Below are 20793 nucleotides of genomic sequence, written 5' to 3'. Positions count from 1 at the left end.
TAGGGTGTAATTACCTTTTGATTGATAAGTGGCTAGCCTAAAGTAGTTACAGTTACTTTCAGCAACACCTGACGTGGCTTCCAAAAAGGGAGCTAATCCCCACAGACTCATTACTTTACAGCATTAAAAAGCATATTTATAGCTTGGTATATAATACAGCTTGGGCCTCTGTGGGTAGTTTCCCCCTCATAACAAGCCTGAATGGCTTGTTCTGACAGGCAGCTGGAGCCAATCGGTGGTCTCATCTCTGCACAATACTGGACCTCTTCACTGTATGTCATTAACATATTCATAAAATACAGTCCAGAATCAGAAGATGATGTACAGTTCATACCCTGACATCGTTCCCTGTTGTGTGAAGTCTCGTTTTGAAGCCTTGAAGTCAGTGTTTCCAATGTCGTCATCTTGGTTTTCTGAAACCAAACGACTTAAGAAAAGGTGGAGCTGACTGCATAGTCACTGAGCATACCCTGGGTAATTCTTCTTTGGACTTAGAATGAATACAATATAGAAAATACTTTTAAAGTTTTATTCAGTATGTCCCAAAAAAGTGATTGAGCCCATAAACTCATCAGGAAAGTGATTATTTAGGTCAGGATGGGGGACTGGGGGAGTTTCAAACATCCAGATGTTTGAAAATGATGGATATGTAAATAAATAGAAATCACTGTGCATGATGACTGCCATAAAGTCTTTTATTTAAACAGATGGAATACAGATATGTTTACTAGTTACCTCAGACTTTTGTACTTTCTGACCATTAGGAAGAACTCGGCTGTGTTTAAATGTGTGTTATAAGAAAATAAAAACATATTAAGCAGGAGAAAAAGTCACATCATACATAAAAGAACTAGACATAAACCCCTCAGTGTAAGGAGTCTCCTTTAGTGAAAATAGGTCTAATGAAACCTAAATGTCCCTGACACAGCCGTGCTCATAACCGATAACTGACAACAAACAAATCTTCACACCTTTGAGATTCGAAAACCAAACAGCAGCTTATCAAATTATTATGTAGTAAAAGAGTTTTAACACAAAGACTGATATAGACGTTATTAATACCACATTGGGGAAATTCGCTTGTTACAGCAGCACAAGGGTCAGGAAGAAAAGGCAAGTTAGATGTACACAATAATATATTTTATAACAATTATGTACTAATAGTATATTAAGTTGTTATGGGTTAAAAGACATGTATCTTCATGGTGGCTAGCAGCTGCCTTCAGTTTTGTAGTGCTGATAGAGCTCCTGAGCCCACGGGAAAGTTTGTTTGCAGCAGATCTTCTTTCCTGTGTAGACTCTGATAAACATGCAGACAGAAAAAATAAAAAGTACAAATCTGTTTACTCACTTATTCTTTTAGTTTTCTGTGGGCCGTAAATTATTCATCTTTCATTTTGTCATCGGTTTTTAAAATCATTTAAAAAGTATCTAAAGAATGAAGTACAAACTTACATGGTGCTGTGCATCTTGATGACTCTTGCAACCTTTTCTTTTAATTGGGCGCTTTATTCCCCTGAAAAGAGCTCATTCAGGTTGCAGAGGTAGTCCACTGGAATGTTTACTATGTCTCCCACCACTGTCAAACAAGGAGAGCCAGACACGGCTGTAGAAGGGCATCAAGCCAAGAGGCATGAACCTCCTTGTGAGAGGAAGAAACAACAGAAATGCTGCTACAGCAGGCTACTCGTGTGTGCGTTTCTGACCAGTGTGACCATGTGTTAGTGATGATCTGGGGAAGCAGATACTTGGAGGTTCACACAGATAAAAATAATGCAACACTGCAACAACAAATTACACGCAGGTTGAGGACCTTAACCGTGTTCTTTGCTCATTTTAACACTGGCACTAGACACACGGCTCGATTGGAGCCGGATCACCTGGAGCTGAGACCAAACAGAAGGAAGGTGAGGAGTGCACTGCGTGGAGTCAGAAACTGGAAAGCATCAGGGCCTGACGGTGTCCCAGAACGTGTACTTGAGGCATGTGCAGACCAGCTAGCTGAGGTATTCAAGGAAATCTTTGACCTCAGTCTGACCGAAGCAATCATAACTTCCTGCCTCAAATCCAAAACCACTGAGCCCATACCTGAGCAGAAACATGTGAGTAGTCTAAATGACCACAGGCCAGTTTCACTCACTTTGGCCATAGTGAAAGGATGACTCTGGTCCACATGAAATGTCCCCTGAGTGTCATGTTTGCAAAGCACACACTGTCACCCTGAACCTTGGTATTCCCCATGGATGTATGCTGTTCCCTCTCCTGTATGCTGTCTTCAACCACGAAACCGTCCATGTGAAAAACTCCATTAGATGGAGATGACACAACAGTCATGAGACTGATTACTGACAATGATGAGTCAGTCTACAGGAACACAGCATCTTACAAAAAAGCATATGTCTATCTGTTTACAAACAGTTTACACTGTTTATAGAACTCTATATAGTCGTTCATACATTTTTGCTGATTTCCACAGCTGAATATTTTCTTTTCATTTCAGCCTCACGTGTAATCTTTAGTAGTGTTCCTCACATTTGGATAGCTCACATTCTAGTCAGTTTGACTGTTCGCTAAAGGAATAGTTTTGACTGTATGTGTTGTTTATTCTTTATATTACTGTAAAAACCTGTCTTCAAAGATAAAGATAAGATAAAGAGGTGCTTTAGACTGTATAATGACTATTGCATTATAAATGCACAAACAAAACCACAAAAACATGTTTGTCATGAGTCATTCCCCCTTTTTAATGAAAATGTGTGTGTGGTGAAGTGAAGTAATGGAAGTAACTTCATGCACACAAGATCTTATCTGTGTTCAGTGGTGTAAAGGAGCAAGTGTGCATCTAAATCACTTCCGTGCATGCATCTGCAACCCTTTCTTCATGATCATTCTGTCACCTTGATTTAGTTTTTTATTCAGTTTTATTTGTGTGTGTGTGTGTGTGTGTGTGTGTGTGTGTGTGTGTGTGTGTGTGTGTGTGTGTGTTCCTGTCTAGTTATCTGTGTGAGTACCAAAATCTGCATTCTACTATACTTGTGAGAACCAACAGTCACTTGTGAGGACACACTCACCGGTCCTCACAAGTTTGAAGGCCTTTTTGGGGCTCAAAATGTGGTTTTAGTGTCAGGGTTACAATTAGGTTAGGGTTAGGCATTCATTTTTAATGGTTAGGGTTAGTGTAAGGGGCTAGGGAAACCATTATGTCAATGAAGGTCCTCACTAAGATAGCTGAACGGGGTTGTGTGTGTGTGTGTGTGTGTGTGTGTGTGTGTGTGTGTGTGTGTGTGTGTGTGTGTGTGTGTGTGTGTGTGTGTGTGTGTGTGATAACAGATAAAAACACATGAAAAAAACATGTTCTATGTTAAAAAAACAAAACAAAAAAAACCCCATTGTATTTCAATGAGGTACAAGATCACTTTTAGGTGACTTCATTCTTATTTCCTCAAGTTCTTTACAGTTTTTCACACTTGCTAAGGCCTATTTATTTTCTCAGAAGCTACCCACTTCTTATAATGTGACCAAATCACTCAAAAAAATGAAATTGGGTGGTTGCTACATGCACAAGATCCAAACTTGTAATTTGAACTAAATAATTCCATGTTTCTATGGTGAACGTAATTAAATCATGTAGCATCTGCATGAAATTCAGCAACTTAATTTGTGTTTGTTGAGATGACATGATACAATCTAGTAAGAGTGGCTGGATGTCATCTCAACAAGAACAAATTAAGTTGCTGAATTTCATGCAGATGCTACATGATTTAATTACGTTCACCATAGAAACATGGAATTATTTAGTTCAAATTACAAGTTTGGATCTTGTGCATGTAGCAACCACCCAATTTCATTTTTTTGAGTTGACTCATGAAATTCACAAGATCACATTAGCTGTCAAACCACAGGAAAATCACTGGGGTTACAAGAGGCAGATAACCATACACACACCACGTGTATGTTGTTACTATTTATTATGGTTTAACTCGTCAAGAACAAAAACATAAAGCATCATCAAGCATAGCTTTCCTACTTTTGTTAAGTCTGTATTGCCAGATCAATGTCATGGTGGTTCGCGTTGTTGCCTCAGAGCAAGAAGGTCCTGGGTTCAAATCCACAATCTGGCCAAGTTTGCTGTGGGTTCCCTCTGCGTACTTTGGTTTCCTCCACAGTTAAAAGTCATGCAGTTGTACGGGTAACTGGCGATTCTAAATTACCCAAAGGTGTTAAAGTGCAAATGGTTGTCTCTATATGATAGACTGGCGACCTGTCCAGGATGTACCCTGTCCCTCTTGCCCTATCACTTCCGCAGCCTAGATAAAGATAAGAAGATGGGTGGATTGGAAGTTGCTGTAAATCCGTTGCATTTTTTGTTGGACATTATGTAATATGAATACAACATGTACTACAGACATAAGTTACATTTGTTCATCCAACAAGATTGGTGTAACAAACAAATATTTTACTAGTGCATGTAACAAGACTGACTTTTGATGTGCCAAAGTGTTTGAACAATATAACATGAATTTAACTATTGGTACAAACATGTTGATTGAATAAAAGTCAAATTAATTGAATGTTAATGTTAATATTATGTTAAACCTACAAACATATATCGTGTTGAAACAACACAGTCAAGATAGATTAATATAACATGATTTGTTTAGATGGAATATACGTGGCAAGATAAAATTACGTTCATCCAATGATACTTTTTTGAGTGCAAGACTAAACTAAATATTAATTCTTTTACACTTTGAACACAAACTACATTCACCTCTGAGTCTCATGGCTACACCGCACAATCACATCTAAACAATTTTATCAGTGCTGAGAACCGCATGTTATCAGATTGCACTCATAAAACGTCAGGATAATACCAGAGCTCAGCACTGGTTAAAAAATCAGAGTCGGGACATGGAACTCAAGCCTTTCCAGCTTCACGTGGCGTGTCGTCATCTCCAAAAATGTGCAGGAAAATCAGAAATGAATGTATAGAAACATCAATATACACTAAAGATTCTAGATTGCGGTGGCAAAGGAGTACCTTCAGAGATATATTTACATATACACAAGGTCTATGTCTCATACTGCAGTTTGCTTATGAAAAAGGGCAGCTTCACACGTTTTCTCGTCCTGTGTGTTCAGCATTTTTTTTTTTTTTTGTACTGCTAAAACACAAACTCTGATTCTCCAAAACTAACTCCCTGAATCAATCACTCTTTTGGCAAAACCTTAAATTGTTGTCATCTAGTTAGACACAATTTTCAATTCTTATTTAAATTCTTTTCAAAAAGCTCGAAATGAATTCTCACTCAATGGTAACAACAGGAAACACAACACGACTACAGCTCTGTTGTCATTCCGTGAACGTGACAACTCAAAATTGTTCACACTGATTGCTAATAAAGCGACCGGCGAGTTCCAGTGAGCTGAAGGTTTGATACCAAGAATGGGAGGAAACAATCAGAGAGGAGGCAGATGAGGAGGAGTGAGATCTACCACAATAAATCACTTCTAATAATCATGATGAAATTTGATTCTCTGTGATGAAAACTGTTTTTGCATATGCAACAACCCAAATGAAAGAAAGTAGAAGATCATAATTTTATTATAAAAGTAATCTACGTAATTCATTGTTTACTATAATGTTACCTTGACTTATGCATCTCAAAACCAAGCAGGATGAGAGAATGTGAAACTGTCCACATTCATTAGTCTAAGACTGGAGCTACAGCACGTATCACCTGTAAATGAGGGAAGTACAATGCTACCATAATCTTGAATCTTTACACTATACTCGTGTTTTGGTACATCACTTGCTGCGGTGTGAAACGGATGCTCAGTAGAGTCATTATCTTGACTGGTTGTGTATGTGATCTGAAGACACTGTGTGGTTTTTATTGCTGATAAAACTGTTCCCATGCAATCATGAGGTTTTGTCTGACGAGTCAGAGGTTTTGAGAAAGTAGTTTGAAAAGAGAAAGTCAGAGATAAGTATTAACAAATAATTAAATGCAGAGTGGTGTATAAACACACAGTGCATCATGGGAATCCCCCAGCAGCCTACACCTATTGCAGCACAACTAAGGAAGGATTCAGGGTCACCTGATGCAGCCCTAACTATATGTTTTGTCAAAAAGGAAACTTTTAAGCTTAATCTTAAAGGTAGAGATAGTGTCTGTCTCCTGAATCCAAACTGGGAGTTGCTTCCACAGAAGAGGGGCCTGAACGCTGAAAAAAAAAAAAAAAGCTTAAAAGAGTTAAAAACCCTAGGGACCACAACTAACCCCGCAGTCTGAGACTAAAGTGTTCTGCTGCAGTGACAAGGTCCTCTGAGGTCTGTGACACAAGATGAGCTGATTATTCAAGCTTATATGTGAGAAAGACTTTAAATTTGATTCTGGATTTAACAGGGAGCCAATGAAGAGAAATAACCAGATTTGGCAAAAGTGCAGACATTCTGTACTTAAGTAGAAGTACAAACGCTACTGTTAAAAATGCTTCAGTTAAAGTTGAAGTACTGATTCAATGTCTTTACTCAAGTAAAAGCAAAAAGGTACAGGCTCTGAAATGTACTAAAAGTAAGAAAGTAAAAAGTTGCTCTTTGGAGGATTGGCTGAACTTTGTGCTATATTAACATAATGATAAAATAATATCAGTAGATGGGAATACGAACTTTAGGCTATTTTTAATTCTACTTATCCTCAGCTTGAACCAGAAGAAAAATTAAAAAAAATCTTTATTTTCTGTTTCCTACAGAGCCAATATCTGATTTAAAAACATAAAGACTTTAAATTACCAGTTTATTAAACCCCACTGAGCAGTCCTTACCTTTAAAGCTAAGCTCTCTTCTTTCTCTCCCGTCCTGTCTTCCTTATCTTTCTCCATCTCTGAGTGACTTTAGCTCTGTTTTTTTCTCTCCCTGTGAAATACAGCAGCTGGACCTTTAGCTAGCAACACACTGTGAGACAAACTCCACATAAACAGTGGAAAAAAGTCACTCTCTTTATTTATGCTCGCTCCTGTTCAGTAGGACTAAGTGTTGTGGCAAAACAACAACAACAACAAAAAACACCTTTCCATTTTTAACCACGTACCAAAAGGTACATCTCTTTTTATGCCACATCCTCTGGTGTTTAATAAATGAACAGGACTGCCTTTTATGTGTTTCTGTTCAGGCTCAAATCGGTTTAAAGTTTGGATGCTCACAGTGAGGAAATAATATCTCCCCCCAAATGCTTTAAATCAAACGTTTACGTGCCTGTTTTGAAAATGTAAGGAGTAGAAAGTACAGATATTTGTTTAAAAATGCAGGGAGTAAAAGTAAAAAGTAGTCAAAAAAAACTACTCAAGTAAAGAACAGATATCTGAAAATTGTACTTAAGTACAGTACCAAAGTATTTGTGCTTCGTTACTTACCACCTCTGGAAACAATACAGTTATATACAATAGACTATCAGGATTCCTTGCCATTTTAAAACATGTGATCGCAGACGGCCTGGGCATGGCCAGCTCTAAAGCGGACTTAATGTCTATCACAAAGTCACTGCCGTTCTATTGGGCTCTGGCACTGTCTTTATTATGTTTCATGCAGAGTCTTTCCTAGTGTATATTTGAGGATGAAGACCACTCTATTTCACAATTTTTGATGTGATCGTCTTACTTAGAGAGACCTTAAATAGGCACCAGTTGGAAGTGAGTGCTGTTCATGCTTTCATGCTTAAAACCCCCCTGATGTGGCTGAATTAAAATAATTATGCAAAGAGGAGTTGACCAAAATTCCTCCACAGTGATGTGAAAGACTCATTGCTAGTTATTGCAAACACTTGACTGCAGTTCTTGCTTCCAAGGGTGACACAAGCAGTTATTAGGTTCAGGGGTAGGGTTGCCAACCGTCCCTTAAAAAACGGAATCGTCCCGTATTTAGAAACAAAAGTACACGTCCCGTATTGAGCTAATAAGGGACGCACTTTGTCCCGTAATACAGTGAGAATCAAAAGTAGTCTATAAATGTTAATGGAATTAACGCTTTGTTTGAAAACATAATTCCCAGCCCCTCTCCTGCTTTGTGACCAATGAGCTGACAGCACACTTTGGACAATTCGAGTATGACAATTCAGATTACCGCTTATCTCATTGGTCGAGGAAAGGTCGCTTACGGAGAAAATACCGGAAGACAACAGATGACCACAACAAGAAGCATGGCCAACAGGGAAACAAACGCCGACACTACGGTGCAGTGTCAGTACACCTAAAGCTGGGCATACACTGTGCGATTTTCAAACTGCTCGATTGACTCGCAGGGGTTATAAGTTCGTAGGTCACGATGCAGGGTCTCACACTATACCGCCCGATGCTCTGATGCGACCTGAGTGCTCACACTGTGCCTCCATAAAATGAAGGTTATAACAGAAAATCTGTCGCTCACTCTCCCTCTGTGCCTTTCACTCACACAGACACGCACACCACCACCATCAACTTTGCTAAATTGCTAATGAAAAACATTGATCAGGCAGCTGTGATTGAGCAGCAATGTAAATCCAACTATTTCACGGTTGTTGTGGTCGTGATAATTTTGTGATGCCACATCGAAAAGGCTCGGATGAGCTTTCCAAAGTTCTACAAGTTGTGCCTCCATCGCTTGTGTCCAGATCACACGCTGCACAGCCGTGCTGCTCCGTCTTTTTCACCGACGTTTACGTGTTTGCGCGTGAGCAGTGTGCGCGGCTGCGGTGACACCCTCACGAGCGATTGATGATCGGGAGCTGGTCGTGAGGTGTTAATCGCTTCTCGTTACCCCACGTATACTACACGATGGAGGCCAAAATCGGGCCGATCACCAAATCGGTCGCACGACTCAAAAATCGGCTCAAAATGGGCCAAAATCGCACAGTGTAAGCCCAGCATTAGACCAGCAATGTTTGTTCCCCTCAGAGAAAAAAAAAAAAAGGTGCACGACAACACCTATAAAGCGCACTGCACCAATGTTCCCTCTAATTTTTCATGTGTCTGAGCGAACACACAAACTCCCTGAGCGATCTCGTGGACCACTGTGAGCGACATTAGACGTGTGCACTGTGGTTACGCCAGCGTCAAATCCATCCAAGTTACATGGTTTATTAAAATAATAAAATTACAGCAATTACATTTCTGTTAGACAACTTTTCATTAAGTGCTTTAGCCCACTTACAATGAAAATTTAAAAAAAAAAATCTTGTTCATGACCTGTGTAGTATGTTAACACTATTGGAAGTAAAAATAACTTGAACTCCAATTTTGAAAACACAACTTTATTTTTAAAAAAAAATAAAAAAACAAAAAAAAAATAAAACTTGTATTGTGAGTATGAGTCTGTGGTCTGGGAGAGAGTCCTGTAACTCTGCAAAATACAGTATATAAAGACCAATGTTGGGCAATTAATTATATAGTTACTTCTTCAAAAAAGTAACTGAGTTTTGCAAACAACAAAGTTTTTTGCAGCTGTTTACCTAAAAATGCAGCCAAGGCATTTTTTAAAATAAACATTTCAAACTATTTACAGAACAATCAGCTGTTCTGCATCAAATTTGATGCCACACAAATTATTTGTGCCACTCCAAAAACTAATTTCTGTCCACTATGAGATAAAGGAGAACAACAGCCTGATACCTGCAGGCCTGACAACAGGAGATGTATCACTCCTGTAACACCTGTAACATTCAGCAGTCGCCTCATTGTTCTGACACACACAACAAAACTATTGACTACACTACACACTAACTACACAAGATTTGCGCTAAACGTTGCAAATCCCTCACATCTCAAAACACCGCCGTCACTCCTAAAACTTCCCCCCGTTTCTTAACAACTAAATGCCATGTTTTGATTGGTCGACATGGTACATTTTTCGACCAATGGGAAAGGGTGGTGTGTTTTGGTTTCGTCTTTGCTCACAGGCGGAGAGTGCTTCGAGCGTTGTCCTTATAAAACGCCGTTTTTACCGTTTCTTCCCGCAGTAAATATAAACAACGATAGTATTCAGGAAGAAAACCAAACATTGCAGATATTTTTATCATAACTCTGGTTTTACGTGGCCTATCAAAACAATTTAAAAACTGGTATAAAGTCCACACTTTTCCCGTCAATTGTTCCGTCTGTCCTGCTCACATCTCCAATGGTTGTACACGTTGTCATTAACGTGGCTTCACTCCACATCAGCCACGCCGCTTTGCTAGCTAAACACCGGTGTCAGCACATATTAACTTCAATTTCAATTCGGGTTAGAATTGTTTTTTGTGTGCGCAACGCAGATTTTCTCTGCGCAGAGACTGTGCCAACAGTGCGCAATTGCGCACGTGCGCAGCTTAGAGGGAACATTGCACTGCACTGTGTGCCGGCGCACTTTTTCCATAGGCATGCTTCTAATGGTGGGCACATGATGAACATGAGGGGCGTGAAAGCTCGGGGAACCCTTAACCAATTTTTTGTCCACCAGGCCACGGCAAAAGCAGATATGGTATGTAAACACTGGTTTGTTTTTTTTAAACCCTCTGGTTAAGGTTAATATGGGCATGTTCAGTGAATATCAGCGCTATGTGGCCAGAAGTGTGATAATATAATTTATTTTGTGTAATAAGGATAGATGATTACAACAAATAGATGACTAATACATAAAAGTAATACATAGATGAATAATGATGATGAGTTATGATGTGTAATCATGGAAACAAGCAGGTTTACAAACGGCAGCAGCTGATTAGCATTAGAAAAGCTGAAATAATACCTCAACTGAAGCCAATTGTACTAAAAGCACTATATGTGCACTGTTACAAGAATGTTTTTTGTTCTATTGTTTTCTATTAATTTATATAATTTTAAGTTAAGCAGGACAGAGTTCTTTTAAAGAAAGATTTACTTATATTCTCAAAAGTTAAGCATGACAGGCTTCTGTTTAAGAAAGAGACCTGTTTTATTGTGTTAATGTTGTCATTTTGAGCTAAAAATAAATGGCTAAATGATCATTTGTTTCCCATATGGTCATATCACAAAGAATATACATCTACTTAAATCAAATTCAAGTCAAATGGTTAAAAAAATAATTTTACACACAAAAAAAGAGCTACAAAATTCACCACACTGGGAAGGGTGAAGACAACTGGGTTGCCCGGCCCTGGCCACGAGGTGTCCCTTATTTATTTTTCAGGGAGTTGGCAACCCTATTCAGGGGTCAGTTACATTTTTACTCTGATGTGGATGTCCTGTAAAGGGTATAACAGCCCTGTGTACTGATGTGTGGAAGGAGTCAGTTTTGAAAAAAGAGAACATGTTTTGAGTGCTGTTTTTCATTTTGGCAGTGAGTCTGTGTGTGGAGTTTTGTGTGTGGAGTTTTGACAAAGCAATTTATGTTTTGAGAAACTGAGTCACACTTTCTGGAAAATTGTTTTAACTTTTGAGGCGAAAAAAGAAACAGACAAAATATATTTTTTCTTAAAAAAAGATGTAGAATTCTACCTCCGGACTCTTCTCTGTGGACGGCAGGTGGCGCTCTCGAGTATCACCACTCTGTGTTTTGTTCCGGTAGCGCTTCCGGGTTCTAATGTTTACATCTGGGAGCAGCTACAAAGCACAGTTTGTTTTCCAGGCTAATGAAAACCTTCTTGTACGTTGAGAACAGCATGTTTTCCAAGTGCTAGGATCTGTGCACAGTCACGGTAGGCCTTCCATGACGAGTGCTGTAATTATTACGTCACGTGTGTTGTGTTTTAACACGTCAGCTAACAAATGTAGCAGGCTCACTCATGCTAACCAACTAACGCTAGTTGAATTAATCTGTAAACAAAATCATGTTGGAGTGTAAAAACAATATCCGGGACCATTGTCAGGGTTTTTGTTTTATTGGAGGCTTAAATCAAAGGTGCTGCGGCTTGATTGGCATTAGTATCCTGTTAACTCCATGGATGTAGTTCCTGTGTCATCAATGTTAAAGATTTCTGAGAAAAAACGATTAAATGTATCCCAGAAGATGTACAGATGGACTGATTATTTTCTTTAAAGTAAAACGAAGGTTTCAAAGAATATTAAATGAGGTTAAAAAATGTTGTATTTATTATACAGCTGTGTTTTTTATGAGGGAGAAAAACCTCGTTCTGCCCCATGGACCCACCGACCACTTCATTAGGTATAGCTGGTCGTTGACAGATATCTAATCAGCCAATCACGTGGCAGCGACATAGTACATTTAGGCATGAGGACACGGCCAAGAGGAAGTTCAAACTGAGCATCAGTGTCATGGCTGTTGGCGGCAGATCGACTGGTCTGAGTATTTCAGAAACCGTTTGATTTTTCCACAGAACCATTGCTAAAGTTTACAGAGAATGGTTAAAAAAAAAATAAAAATTAACAACAGTTCTCCAGGTGAAAATACCTTATTGATGTCAGATGTCAGAAGAGAGTGGCCAGACTGCTTCAGGCTGATAGTAAGACAATGGCAACTCAAACACCCACTCGCTACAAGGTATGCAGAAAAGCATCTCTAAAAGTTGAAGCAGATGGGCTATAGCAGCAGAAGACCGCACGGATTGTCACTCCTGTCAGCAAAGAACAGGAAAATGAGGCTACAATTTGCACAGGTTCACTAGAACTGGACAATAGAGGAGTGAAAAAACATTTCACGATGATGAAAATCATGGCTCTGTCCTACTTTGTATCAAAAGTTCAGGCTGCTGGTGATGGTGTAAAGGTGTTGGACATATTTTCTTGGCACACTTTGTGCCCCTTAATAGCAGCTGAATATCACTGAAATACCACAGCCTACCTGAGTATTTCTGCTGACCATGTCCATTTCTTTATGACCATAGTGAATGCATCTTCTGATGCCTGCTTCCAATAGGATAATGCACCATGTCACAAAGCTCAAACGATCTCAAACTAGTTTCTTGAACTGGACTGAAATTATATCCACAGTCACAGAGTACTTTTGGGATGTGGTGGAACAGTAGATTCACATGATGGGTATGTAGCCAACAGTCTGCAGCAACTGTGTGATGGTTTCATGTCAGTATGAACCAAAATCTCTGAGTAAAGTTTCCAGCACCTTGTTGAATCTATAGCAAGAAGCATTAAAGCAACTCTGAAGGACAAAGAGGTCCAACCTGTCCAACTAACATGTTGTACTTAATAATAATAAAATAATAAAGTGCTTGGTGAGTGTATGTACACGTCGATCCACACTTCCTGCCTCCTTCCTCCTTGTTTGAATGATAACAGTAATTTCATAAGTTTTTACATTTTACAACTGGTTCTGGTTCTAAATGAAACTTTGGAGCAACATAATAAGCAGGATTGATCAATTTGTAGTTAAAGTAAATAGTCTGTGGTACCTTACTTGACAGAACGTATTAATTTTTCTGTTGTTGGCCATAAAGAAAATATAATTTAATCTCTAGTAAATAAAATCTCATAAAAATTGGAAATAGGTTAAATATTTCTATCACAATCCTGATGATTTTGCTTTTTTAGAAAGCCAAAACCTCTCTGGCGAGCACAAAATATGCACAAAAAACCCCTGATATGTATCTGTGGTTGTGTTTAAATGCAACTAAAACTCAGAAATGCTAAATATTTTGTTGTTTATTACACTGACACAGGCAGCCTTCACGAGATCAGCTGCTGAACAAAATAACAATAAACGATGAAGAAGAAAAGCAGACATACGAGGTCTTCTGAGACTCCGCTAAAGCTCAGCAGGACGCCGATGCCAGTGGATGTCACCAGTGAGAAGAGGTCACCTGGAAACAGAGGGCGACCTCGGAAGACTGCCGCTGTAACCACAGACAGTTTCTACCTGAATGACAGTGCAACAGAAAAGACCACCGATGTAGACTTCAATGTGACAACAGCTGAAAACGCCCAGAAACATCCAGAGACTAAGTCCAGATCTTCAGGTTAGTGGCTCACTACGTCCGTTTTAAACACAGAAAGTTGATGTTAGTGTAAGCTGTTGTTGGATATTTGTCATGTGATTCTCAAACTATTTAACTTAGCAAAGCCAGTGCTGACATCAAGTGCAGAAAAAACAATGTTACGGGCCTCTAATCAGAGGTAGATACTGTGTGTTTGACACAAACCAAGTAAAATAGAGTATATTGTATATTTCTCTGTTAATGTGGACACTAGTAAATTGTATTATTGGAGCACTGTAAGATGAAATCAAGTTGTGATGCCCCCTCAGGTAGACTCTCTGCCGCTGTCTGCCGGCTTTGTCACGGGAAGTTTTCTCCGCGCAGCTTGCGGCACGCCTTCAACAAATGGCCTCGGGATTCCCTCAGTATCGTAGACGAGGAATCAGACGCCATGGCCCAGTCACCGCTTCTGTTCCACACAGACTTCCAAAGGCTGGTCGGGGTCCAGGTGGACCGTGACCCTCGGCTTTCGGAATTTATTTGCAAGAAATGCCATGCAAAGTTTTACAAGTGCCAAAGCATCCTGATCCGGTTTCTGCAGAGAGTCAATCTCCCGCCTGTGGGGAAGGAGAACCTGAAAAATCAGTGAGTCAATAAAAAAACAAATATATCTACCTGAGGGTGACTGTAAAGTGTTTTTACTGCAGAAAAACATGGGGAAGTGTTTGTGTCTGTTTCAGGAAGAATGCAAAGGGTCCAGAGTCCTCTGTAAACCATTGCTCATCAAGTAAGTAAAACATTACTTCCTCACTCCATCTTGCTGAAGTTATATAAGTTGAACTGTTCTAACAGGCTCTTCTGTTTTCTTCAGCTCCCTCATCCTTTACCTCAGACACAAAGTGCCTCCACAGTCTGGTGTCCTGGGCTCATCACCACGGAGAGGCCTGCCGCTCCTGCCCCGACCTGAAGGAGGTGCTGGAGGGCCAGTGCCTGGGCGCCGTTAAGGCTGTTTGGGGCTGCGTTGATGGTCACAGATACATCATGGACACTCACAGCAGCACTACCTCCAACCAGTGCTCGAGCAACAGAGCATTAGGGAGTGGGAGGGGTGATGGAGCAATGTCAGAGGAGGAGGAACAAGAACAAGACGGCGAGGAAGACGAAGAGGAGCAATCCGGCGGGAACGGAATGACCTCATCGAGAAGTACTAGTACTGTGGTTCAGCGCAGTCCACCTGCAGCAACGGCTCAGACGCAGAGCTCAGCGCCTGATGACTGGACAGGCGACAACGAAGGTGGGAATGCTTACAGTCGTTCAGACTAACACTGGGACTACCGGTGTATCAGCCCTCTTCAGTTGTTTCAAGATGTTTTATGTTGTACAATAAAAGACTCGCATAAGATTAGAGATAACACCCCAACAATCAGATAATCACTGTGCTCAGTGATGGGCAGCCGCCTCCTTTCGATGTGTAGGAGCAGCAGCTTTACTCTGAGCACCTCCCGGATGGCTGAACTTCTCACCCTATCTCTAAGGGAGAGGCCAGCCACCCTTCAGGGGAAGCTCATTTCTGCTGCTTGTATCACAAAGTTGGAACACAACCTCCGGTCCCCCTTCTTAAAACTGGGGACCACCAGCCCGGTCAGGAGTTTTTTTAACTCCCTCAGTGACCTCACCCCCGGAGATAGGTGAGTCGTCCCCCTTGTCCTCAGACTCTGCTTCCTCCATGGAAGACGTGCCGGTGGGATTAAGGAGGTCCTAGAAGTATTCCTTCCAGCACTTGACAGTGTTCTCAGTCAAAGTCAGCAGCGCTCCACCAGCACTACACACAGCACAGGTAGAGCACTGCTTTCCCCTCCTGAGTCGCCTAACGGTTCACCAGAATCTCTTCGAGGCAGTCCAAAAGTCTTTTTCCATGGCCTCACTGAACTCCTCCCACACTCAAATTTTTCCTTCATCCACCGCTCGAGCCGTGTTCTGCTTGGCCTGTCGGTGCAGGTCCCACAGGCTAACCAAGCCTGATAGGACTCCTTCTTCAGCCTCATGGCTCCCTTCACCTCTGGTGTCCACCATTTGGTTCGGGGATTACCACCACAACAGGCACCAACCACCTTGCAGCCACAGCTGAGTGCAACGGCTTCGGCAATAGACGTGCTGAACATGGTCCATTCAATTCAATTTTATTTTATTTATATAGCACCAAATCATACCAACAGTTGCCTCGAGGCACATTTGGACTCAGTGTCCCCAGTCTCCCTCGGGATGCTGTTGAAGATCTTCCAGACCATCTGCACTTAAATGTTCATATTTTTTATTTTTATCAAATAAAAATATATGATTGATTCACATCAGCGTGTCTAAATATCAGTTCATTTTGAAGAAATGAGAATGAGTGTTTCCAGGAAGATAAAATATTAAAGATGTGTATTCATTTTTGGAGACTCGAGACTGATGTGCACAGACATTCCAGCTGAAATATAGAAAATACTTTTTCTTCTTCTGCACATACTGAAACCCATGTTAAGACCTCATCATTGCTCATATTAACATTTTCTTCACCTCCTCTCTCCTTCAGATTACACAGGTCACGAGGAGGCCTTGTCTCCTGCTCCGGGTCAGCTGGAGGACAGAACTGCTGGCAGTGATCTTTCTGACAGGTTGGTCCCACAGTTCATATTTACTGGTGGTTTGGCAATTATTAGAAATTGAAATTTTTGAAATTTTGTGTTTGTGTGTGTCCAGGGTCATCTCTGAAGATGAGTTTGACGAGGGTAGAAAAGGAGGGCTGTCTGATGAGGAGTTTGAGCCATACTCGGAGAAGAGGTGGGTGCAAATAGAAAAGACGGGCCTGCTATGGTGACGTAAAGGGAGTGGAAACACCGCCTTATCTCACTATCTGTTATCACCGGTCTACGGGGCCTTTAGTGTAGATCAGCCTGTGAATGTAACACGATAACGGCCGATGTAGATTTGATTAGTTTAGTGTTAAGTCTTGCCAGTCAGCAGCTGTGCAGGCTGTTATTATGAAGCCTCTAAGTATGGGTCTCCATTGATATAAAAGCAGCATGTAAAGAATCACAAGTCTTTAAAAGGTTTGCTGACTGGCCACAGTCACAGTTACACTCTGACAATAAAGGGTAAAAGAAAAAAAAACACCTTTACTACAGTAAAAATTAGAAGCCTGTGCCTGCTACCACACAGCTGCTCTATAATGAACCTCAGCTGTGCACATACATCAGGGCAACAGGCTCATGTTTCCTGGTTGAGCTGTTAATTTGCTCTTTGGAGGCAGGGATGGGACAGTGACCATCTTTGCAGGTACAGAATATGTTCCATGTCTTTCTCTCATAAGCTCTCACTGAATTGATTTTCCCCTTATCCTTCTAGAGCCCACAGGGTCAACGTCCCAAACAAGAGAAGAAGAATCTCAAAGGCCCCAGAGGAGCCCAAAATCAGAAAGAAGCCTGGACCCAAGCCAGGCTGGAAGAATAAGTTCAAACCTAAGGGGTACGTGATGCAGCTTCCATTAAGGTCGTTTTCAGCTTGGGTGTAGTTTATTCTTTGCTTCAGTTAACGTTAGTCAGTTTTTTTAGAAGAAATGCAGATTAACAATCTGTGTGTTTCTTTTTCAAAGGGAGGAGCTCCCCAACATCTACAAGTGTCCATATCAGGGTTGTACGGCTGTCTACAGAGCTCCCGATGGTCTCAAGGTCAGAATTCACTGCTCACTGTTAAATGAAGCCACCTTCAGTTGTGCATGTTTCCGTGCACTAGTTTTGATCTCCTGTATGAATAATCTTGTCTTGCTTTTCTTTAAAAACTTGGGTTTGCAGTCTCAGGTGATTGGAGAAATGCTTCTTTATTAAATATTGTTTAACTGTTTTCAGCAAGGTGAAACGATTCCTGAACATAGCGCTTTCAGAGGTCTGTTTACTGCTAACTATAAAGTGTCTTGAAATGAAATTAGTATGTATGAATGAAATAAAAACAGATGAGATTGATTGTTGCAGATTGTTAATCTCTGATACTATTACCATTCTCTAATGTTAAAACAACAAAAAAGAATAATAATGAGTTATTTCCATTTAAAATGAATTATCCTTGACTGCAAAGCAGTTAAAATGAATGAGAGCACAGCAGCGTGCTCTGCCTTCATCTGTATATACGACTGATTGTGTTCCTGTTTGCTGACTTTTTAGAAACACATCAAGGAACATCACGAGGAGGTGAGGGAGCGACCGTGCCCTCACCCTGGCTGCAACAAGGTTTTCATGATCGACCGCTACCTGCAGCGGCATGTCAAGCTCATCCACACAGGTGAGATGTCAGGTTTGACTGTCTGCTTCTAAAGGGATCTAAAGAAATCCACAACGACTATTGCTTTCCAGCTTTAGTCATCCAGCTTTGAGTGAGAAATAATTCTTTATAGCTGTTTTTATGCATGCTTTTCACATTTAGGCTGTTTCTATAGAATGATACACGAATCTAAAAATTTCCTCAGACATGTGGAACACAGTACTGATGTTACTAAATCAGTCATTTCCATTTCTAAGCATTTATTGTTAGCATTGCATAAATTAATGTTTATAAAGTTTTTTTTACCTTACTTTAATGTCTGAATTTGTGGCTCATGCTCGTCATGTCTGTGTGCTTCCAGAGGAGAGGAATTACATTTGTGACCAGTGCGGTCAAACCTTCAAACAAAGAAAACACCTATCAGTTCACCAGATGAGGCATTCAGGGGCCAAGCCACTACAGTAAGTCCTTTAACATTTTTGTAGCTCATAAGCCGTCAAACTCTTTTGGTGGCTTCAGATTGATTTTACAAACCTTTAATTGCTTCCAGTTTTCATCACAGAACCACAGAATAGGTTTTCAACTGAACAAGTCATATATACCATCAAATGTATGCACATAGATTTATGTATCTGTATGATCCTCCAAGTTGGGAGATCATCTTGCTCTGGTGCATCCTGCTGACAGACGGTCATACTGGGATCAAGAGTTTGATAGCCAAGTCAAAGTTTCAGCCTATTTATTTCTCCTCCTCAGGTCAAATTCAGGGATTTGGAAAACATTGATAGAACAACGAGATCAGTAAATACACTTTTTGACTTATATCAGAAAACGGGCCTCAACATCGTTTTTCTGGAACTGTATTTTACAGTATGTCAAATGTTTAGCCACTACAATTTTATATGCAGAATATGTACGGAAAGTGATGAGCTCAGAGCCTAGAGACCAAAGTCGTCTTCTGTTATTGGAAATAAATCTTTGAAACGAGACTTTCAAAAGTCAAAATAAAATAGAGAAAAATAGTGGCACAAGAACTGAGCCCTGAGGAACTCCATAAGTGAACTGATAAGAGGACAAACAGAAATTCACTTTTTTGAGAGAGTGAGAGGAATGAAACTAACCCATGTTTCCCAGTTTAAAAGCCAGAGCCCCAGACAGGAGAAATTATAAATGCTTTTGTTTTTTCCTCCTATCAGATGTGAGGTTTGTGGCTTCCAATGTCGCCAGCGAGCATCACTGAAATACCACATGACCAAACACAAAGCCGAGGCCGACCTGGAGTTCGAGTGCTTGATGTGCAGCAAGCGTTTCGAGAAGGCCCACAACCTGAACGTGCACATGTCCATGGTGCACCCGCTGACGCAGGCTGAGGCTCAGAGGGGCAGCGGGCAGCAGCAGCAGACATACCCGGACCTACACACCATCACGCTGACTGGGGAGGTGGTTCAGCAAGAGCAAGACAGATGACAGAAGGAAGTCTTGATTCAAGGCAGCTGCAGAGATACTTGAACTGTGGCACAGGACCCAGAAACAAAACAGCAATGTAGCACGGAGTTTCATTTTAGCATCAGCAGTTGAGTTTTCATGCAGTGTTCCTTCACACTGACGCTCATGACATTCTTAAGACTTTTCAGCCGATTTGTTGACGACACAGCAGAAAAGACATTAGGTAAGAGTTCAGTGTCAAAGCAATATTTCTTTACATTGTGCAATTAATATAACAATTCATGAGTTATATTGATTACCTGGTATTCTCTAACTGAGAGGCCAAAAGGACAAATCATCCATCTTCTGCAACAAACACATTGCTTCCTGTAACTGTTTCCATAATAAAATTGATTGTTTATTTGCTTTTATTGTGAAACAGCAGCAGTAGGAAATGTGAGGCTGGCAGTCAGGATGAGTATATGGAGTGGTTCACCATATATCATATTAAAAGCTAGTACAATTATGATTCTGTGAAATCTGAGGATAATAACTTGAAAAGAGAACAGTACGGTGGCCCTGAGAGCTCAACGAACTCATCACACTGACTCTTGATAAATAGAACAACAACCAAAAATTCCAAATACTGAAAAAGATGCTGCCAAGTAGACCAGACTCCAACTAAAATACAGCTCAGTCATGATGGGTGTTACTTTAGCTGACCTTCTGACAGAAATATTAGAATATGAACTAAAATAAAATTTTACAGTAAGTTAAATCAGATGTTTTACACTGCTGCTCAGAGTCAGACAATAACAGATTTTGTAGGCTTTGTGAGTAATCAGCTGTTAAGACCACCGTGTTGTTAATCTTGAATACCTTCATTTAATATCTGACTTTCACATTACTGACTGTGTAACCGGCTTAAATGCAGCTGTAATACTGAGACCTTCTCTTTGCCTGATCCAAGTAAAGCGTCTGTATGTGCTGCAATTCCAGGAAGTTTTCTTATCGGCTCACTGCTTTTATTAAGTTATTACAAATCAAAGTGTTCTTTTGAATTGTAGCATTGAAAGGGCTTCAGATGTACATGTGTGTAAGAAAGCGTGTAATGTGTAAAAAAAAAATAAGAAAAAAAACCCAGTGTGAATAAAACAGGTTTTCTTTTTACAAAGCCGAGTCTGAACAGTGCAGT

General features: G+C 40.4%; 1 protein-coding gene across 1 annotated transcript; it reads left to right on the top strand.

Moving 5' to 3' along the window:
- Nucleotides 1-11565: 11565 nt before the first annotated feature.
- Nucleotides 11566-20767, top strand: znf276 (zinc finger protein 276). The gene is made up of 12 exons (XM_063477655.1): nucleotides 11566-11687; nucleotides 13623-13919; nucleotides 14207-14522; nucleotides 14618-14664; nucleotides 14749-15171; nucleotides 16453-16534; nucleotides 16620-16700; nucleotides 17265-17384; nucleotides 17512-17587; nucleotides 18077-18194; nucleotides 18535-18634; nucleotides 19370-20767. Exons 2-12 carry the CDS (start codon nucleotides 13667-13669, stop codon nucleotides 19638-19640), a joined length of 1887 nt encoding a protein of 628 aa, XP_063333725.1. The 5' UTR covers nucleotides 11566-11687; nucleotides 13623-13666; the 3' UTR covers nucleotides 19641-20767.
- Nucleotides 20768-20793: the final 26 nt, after the last annotated feature.

Source organism: Pelmatolapia mariae, linkage group LG7 (assembly GCF_036321145.2).
Source record: "Pelmatolapia mariae isolate MD_Pm_ZW linkage group LG7, Pm_UMD_F_2, whole genome shotgun sequence".
Lineage (NCBI taxonomy): Eukaryota > Metazoa > Chordata > Actinopteri > Cichliformes > Cichlidae > Pelmatolapia > Pelmatolapia mariae.
Note: the sequence above shows the minus strand (reverse complement) of the source record. Positions and strands in the feature narration are given on the sequence as shown.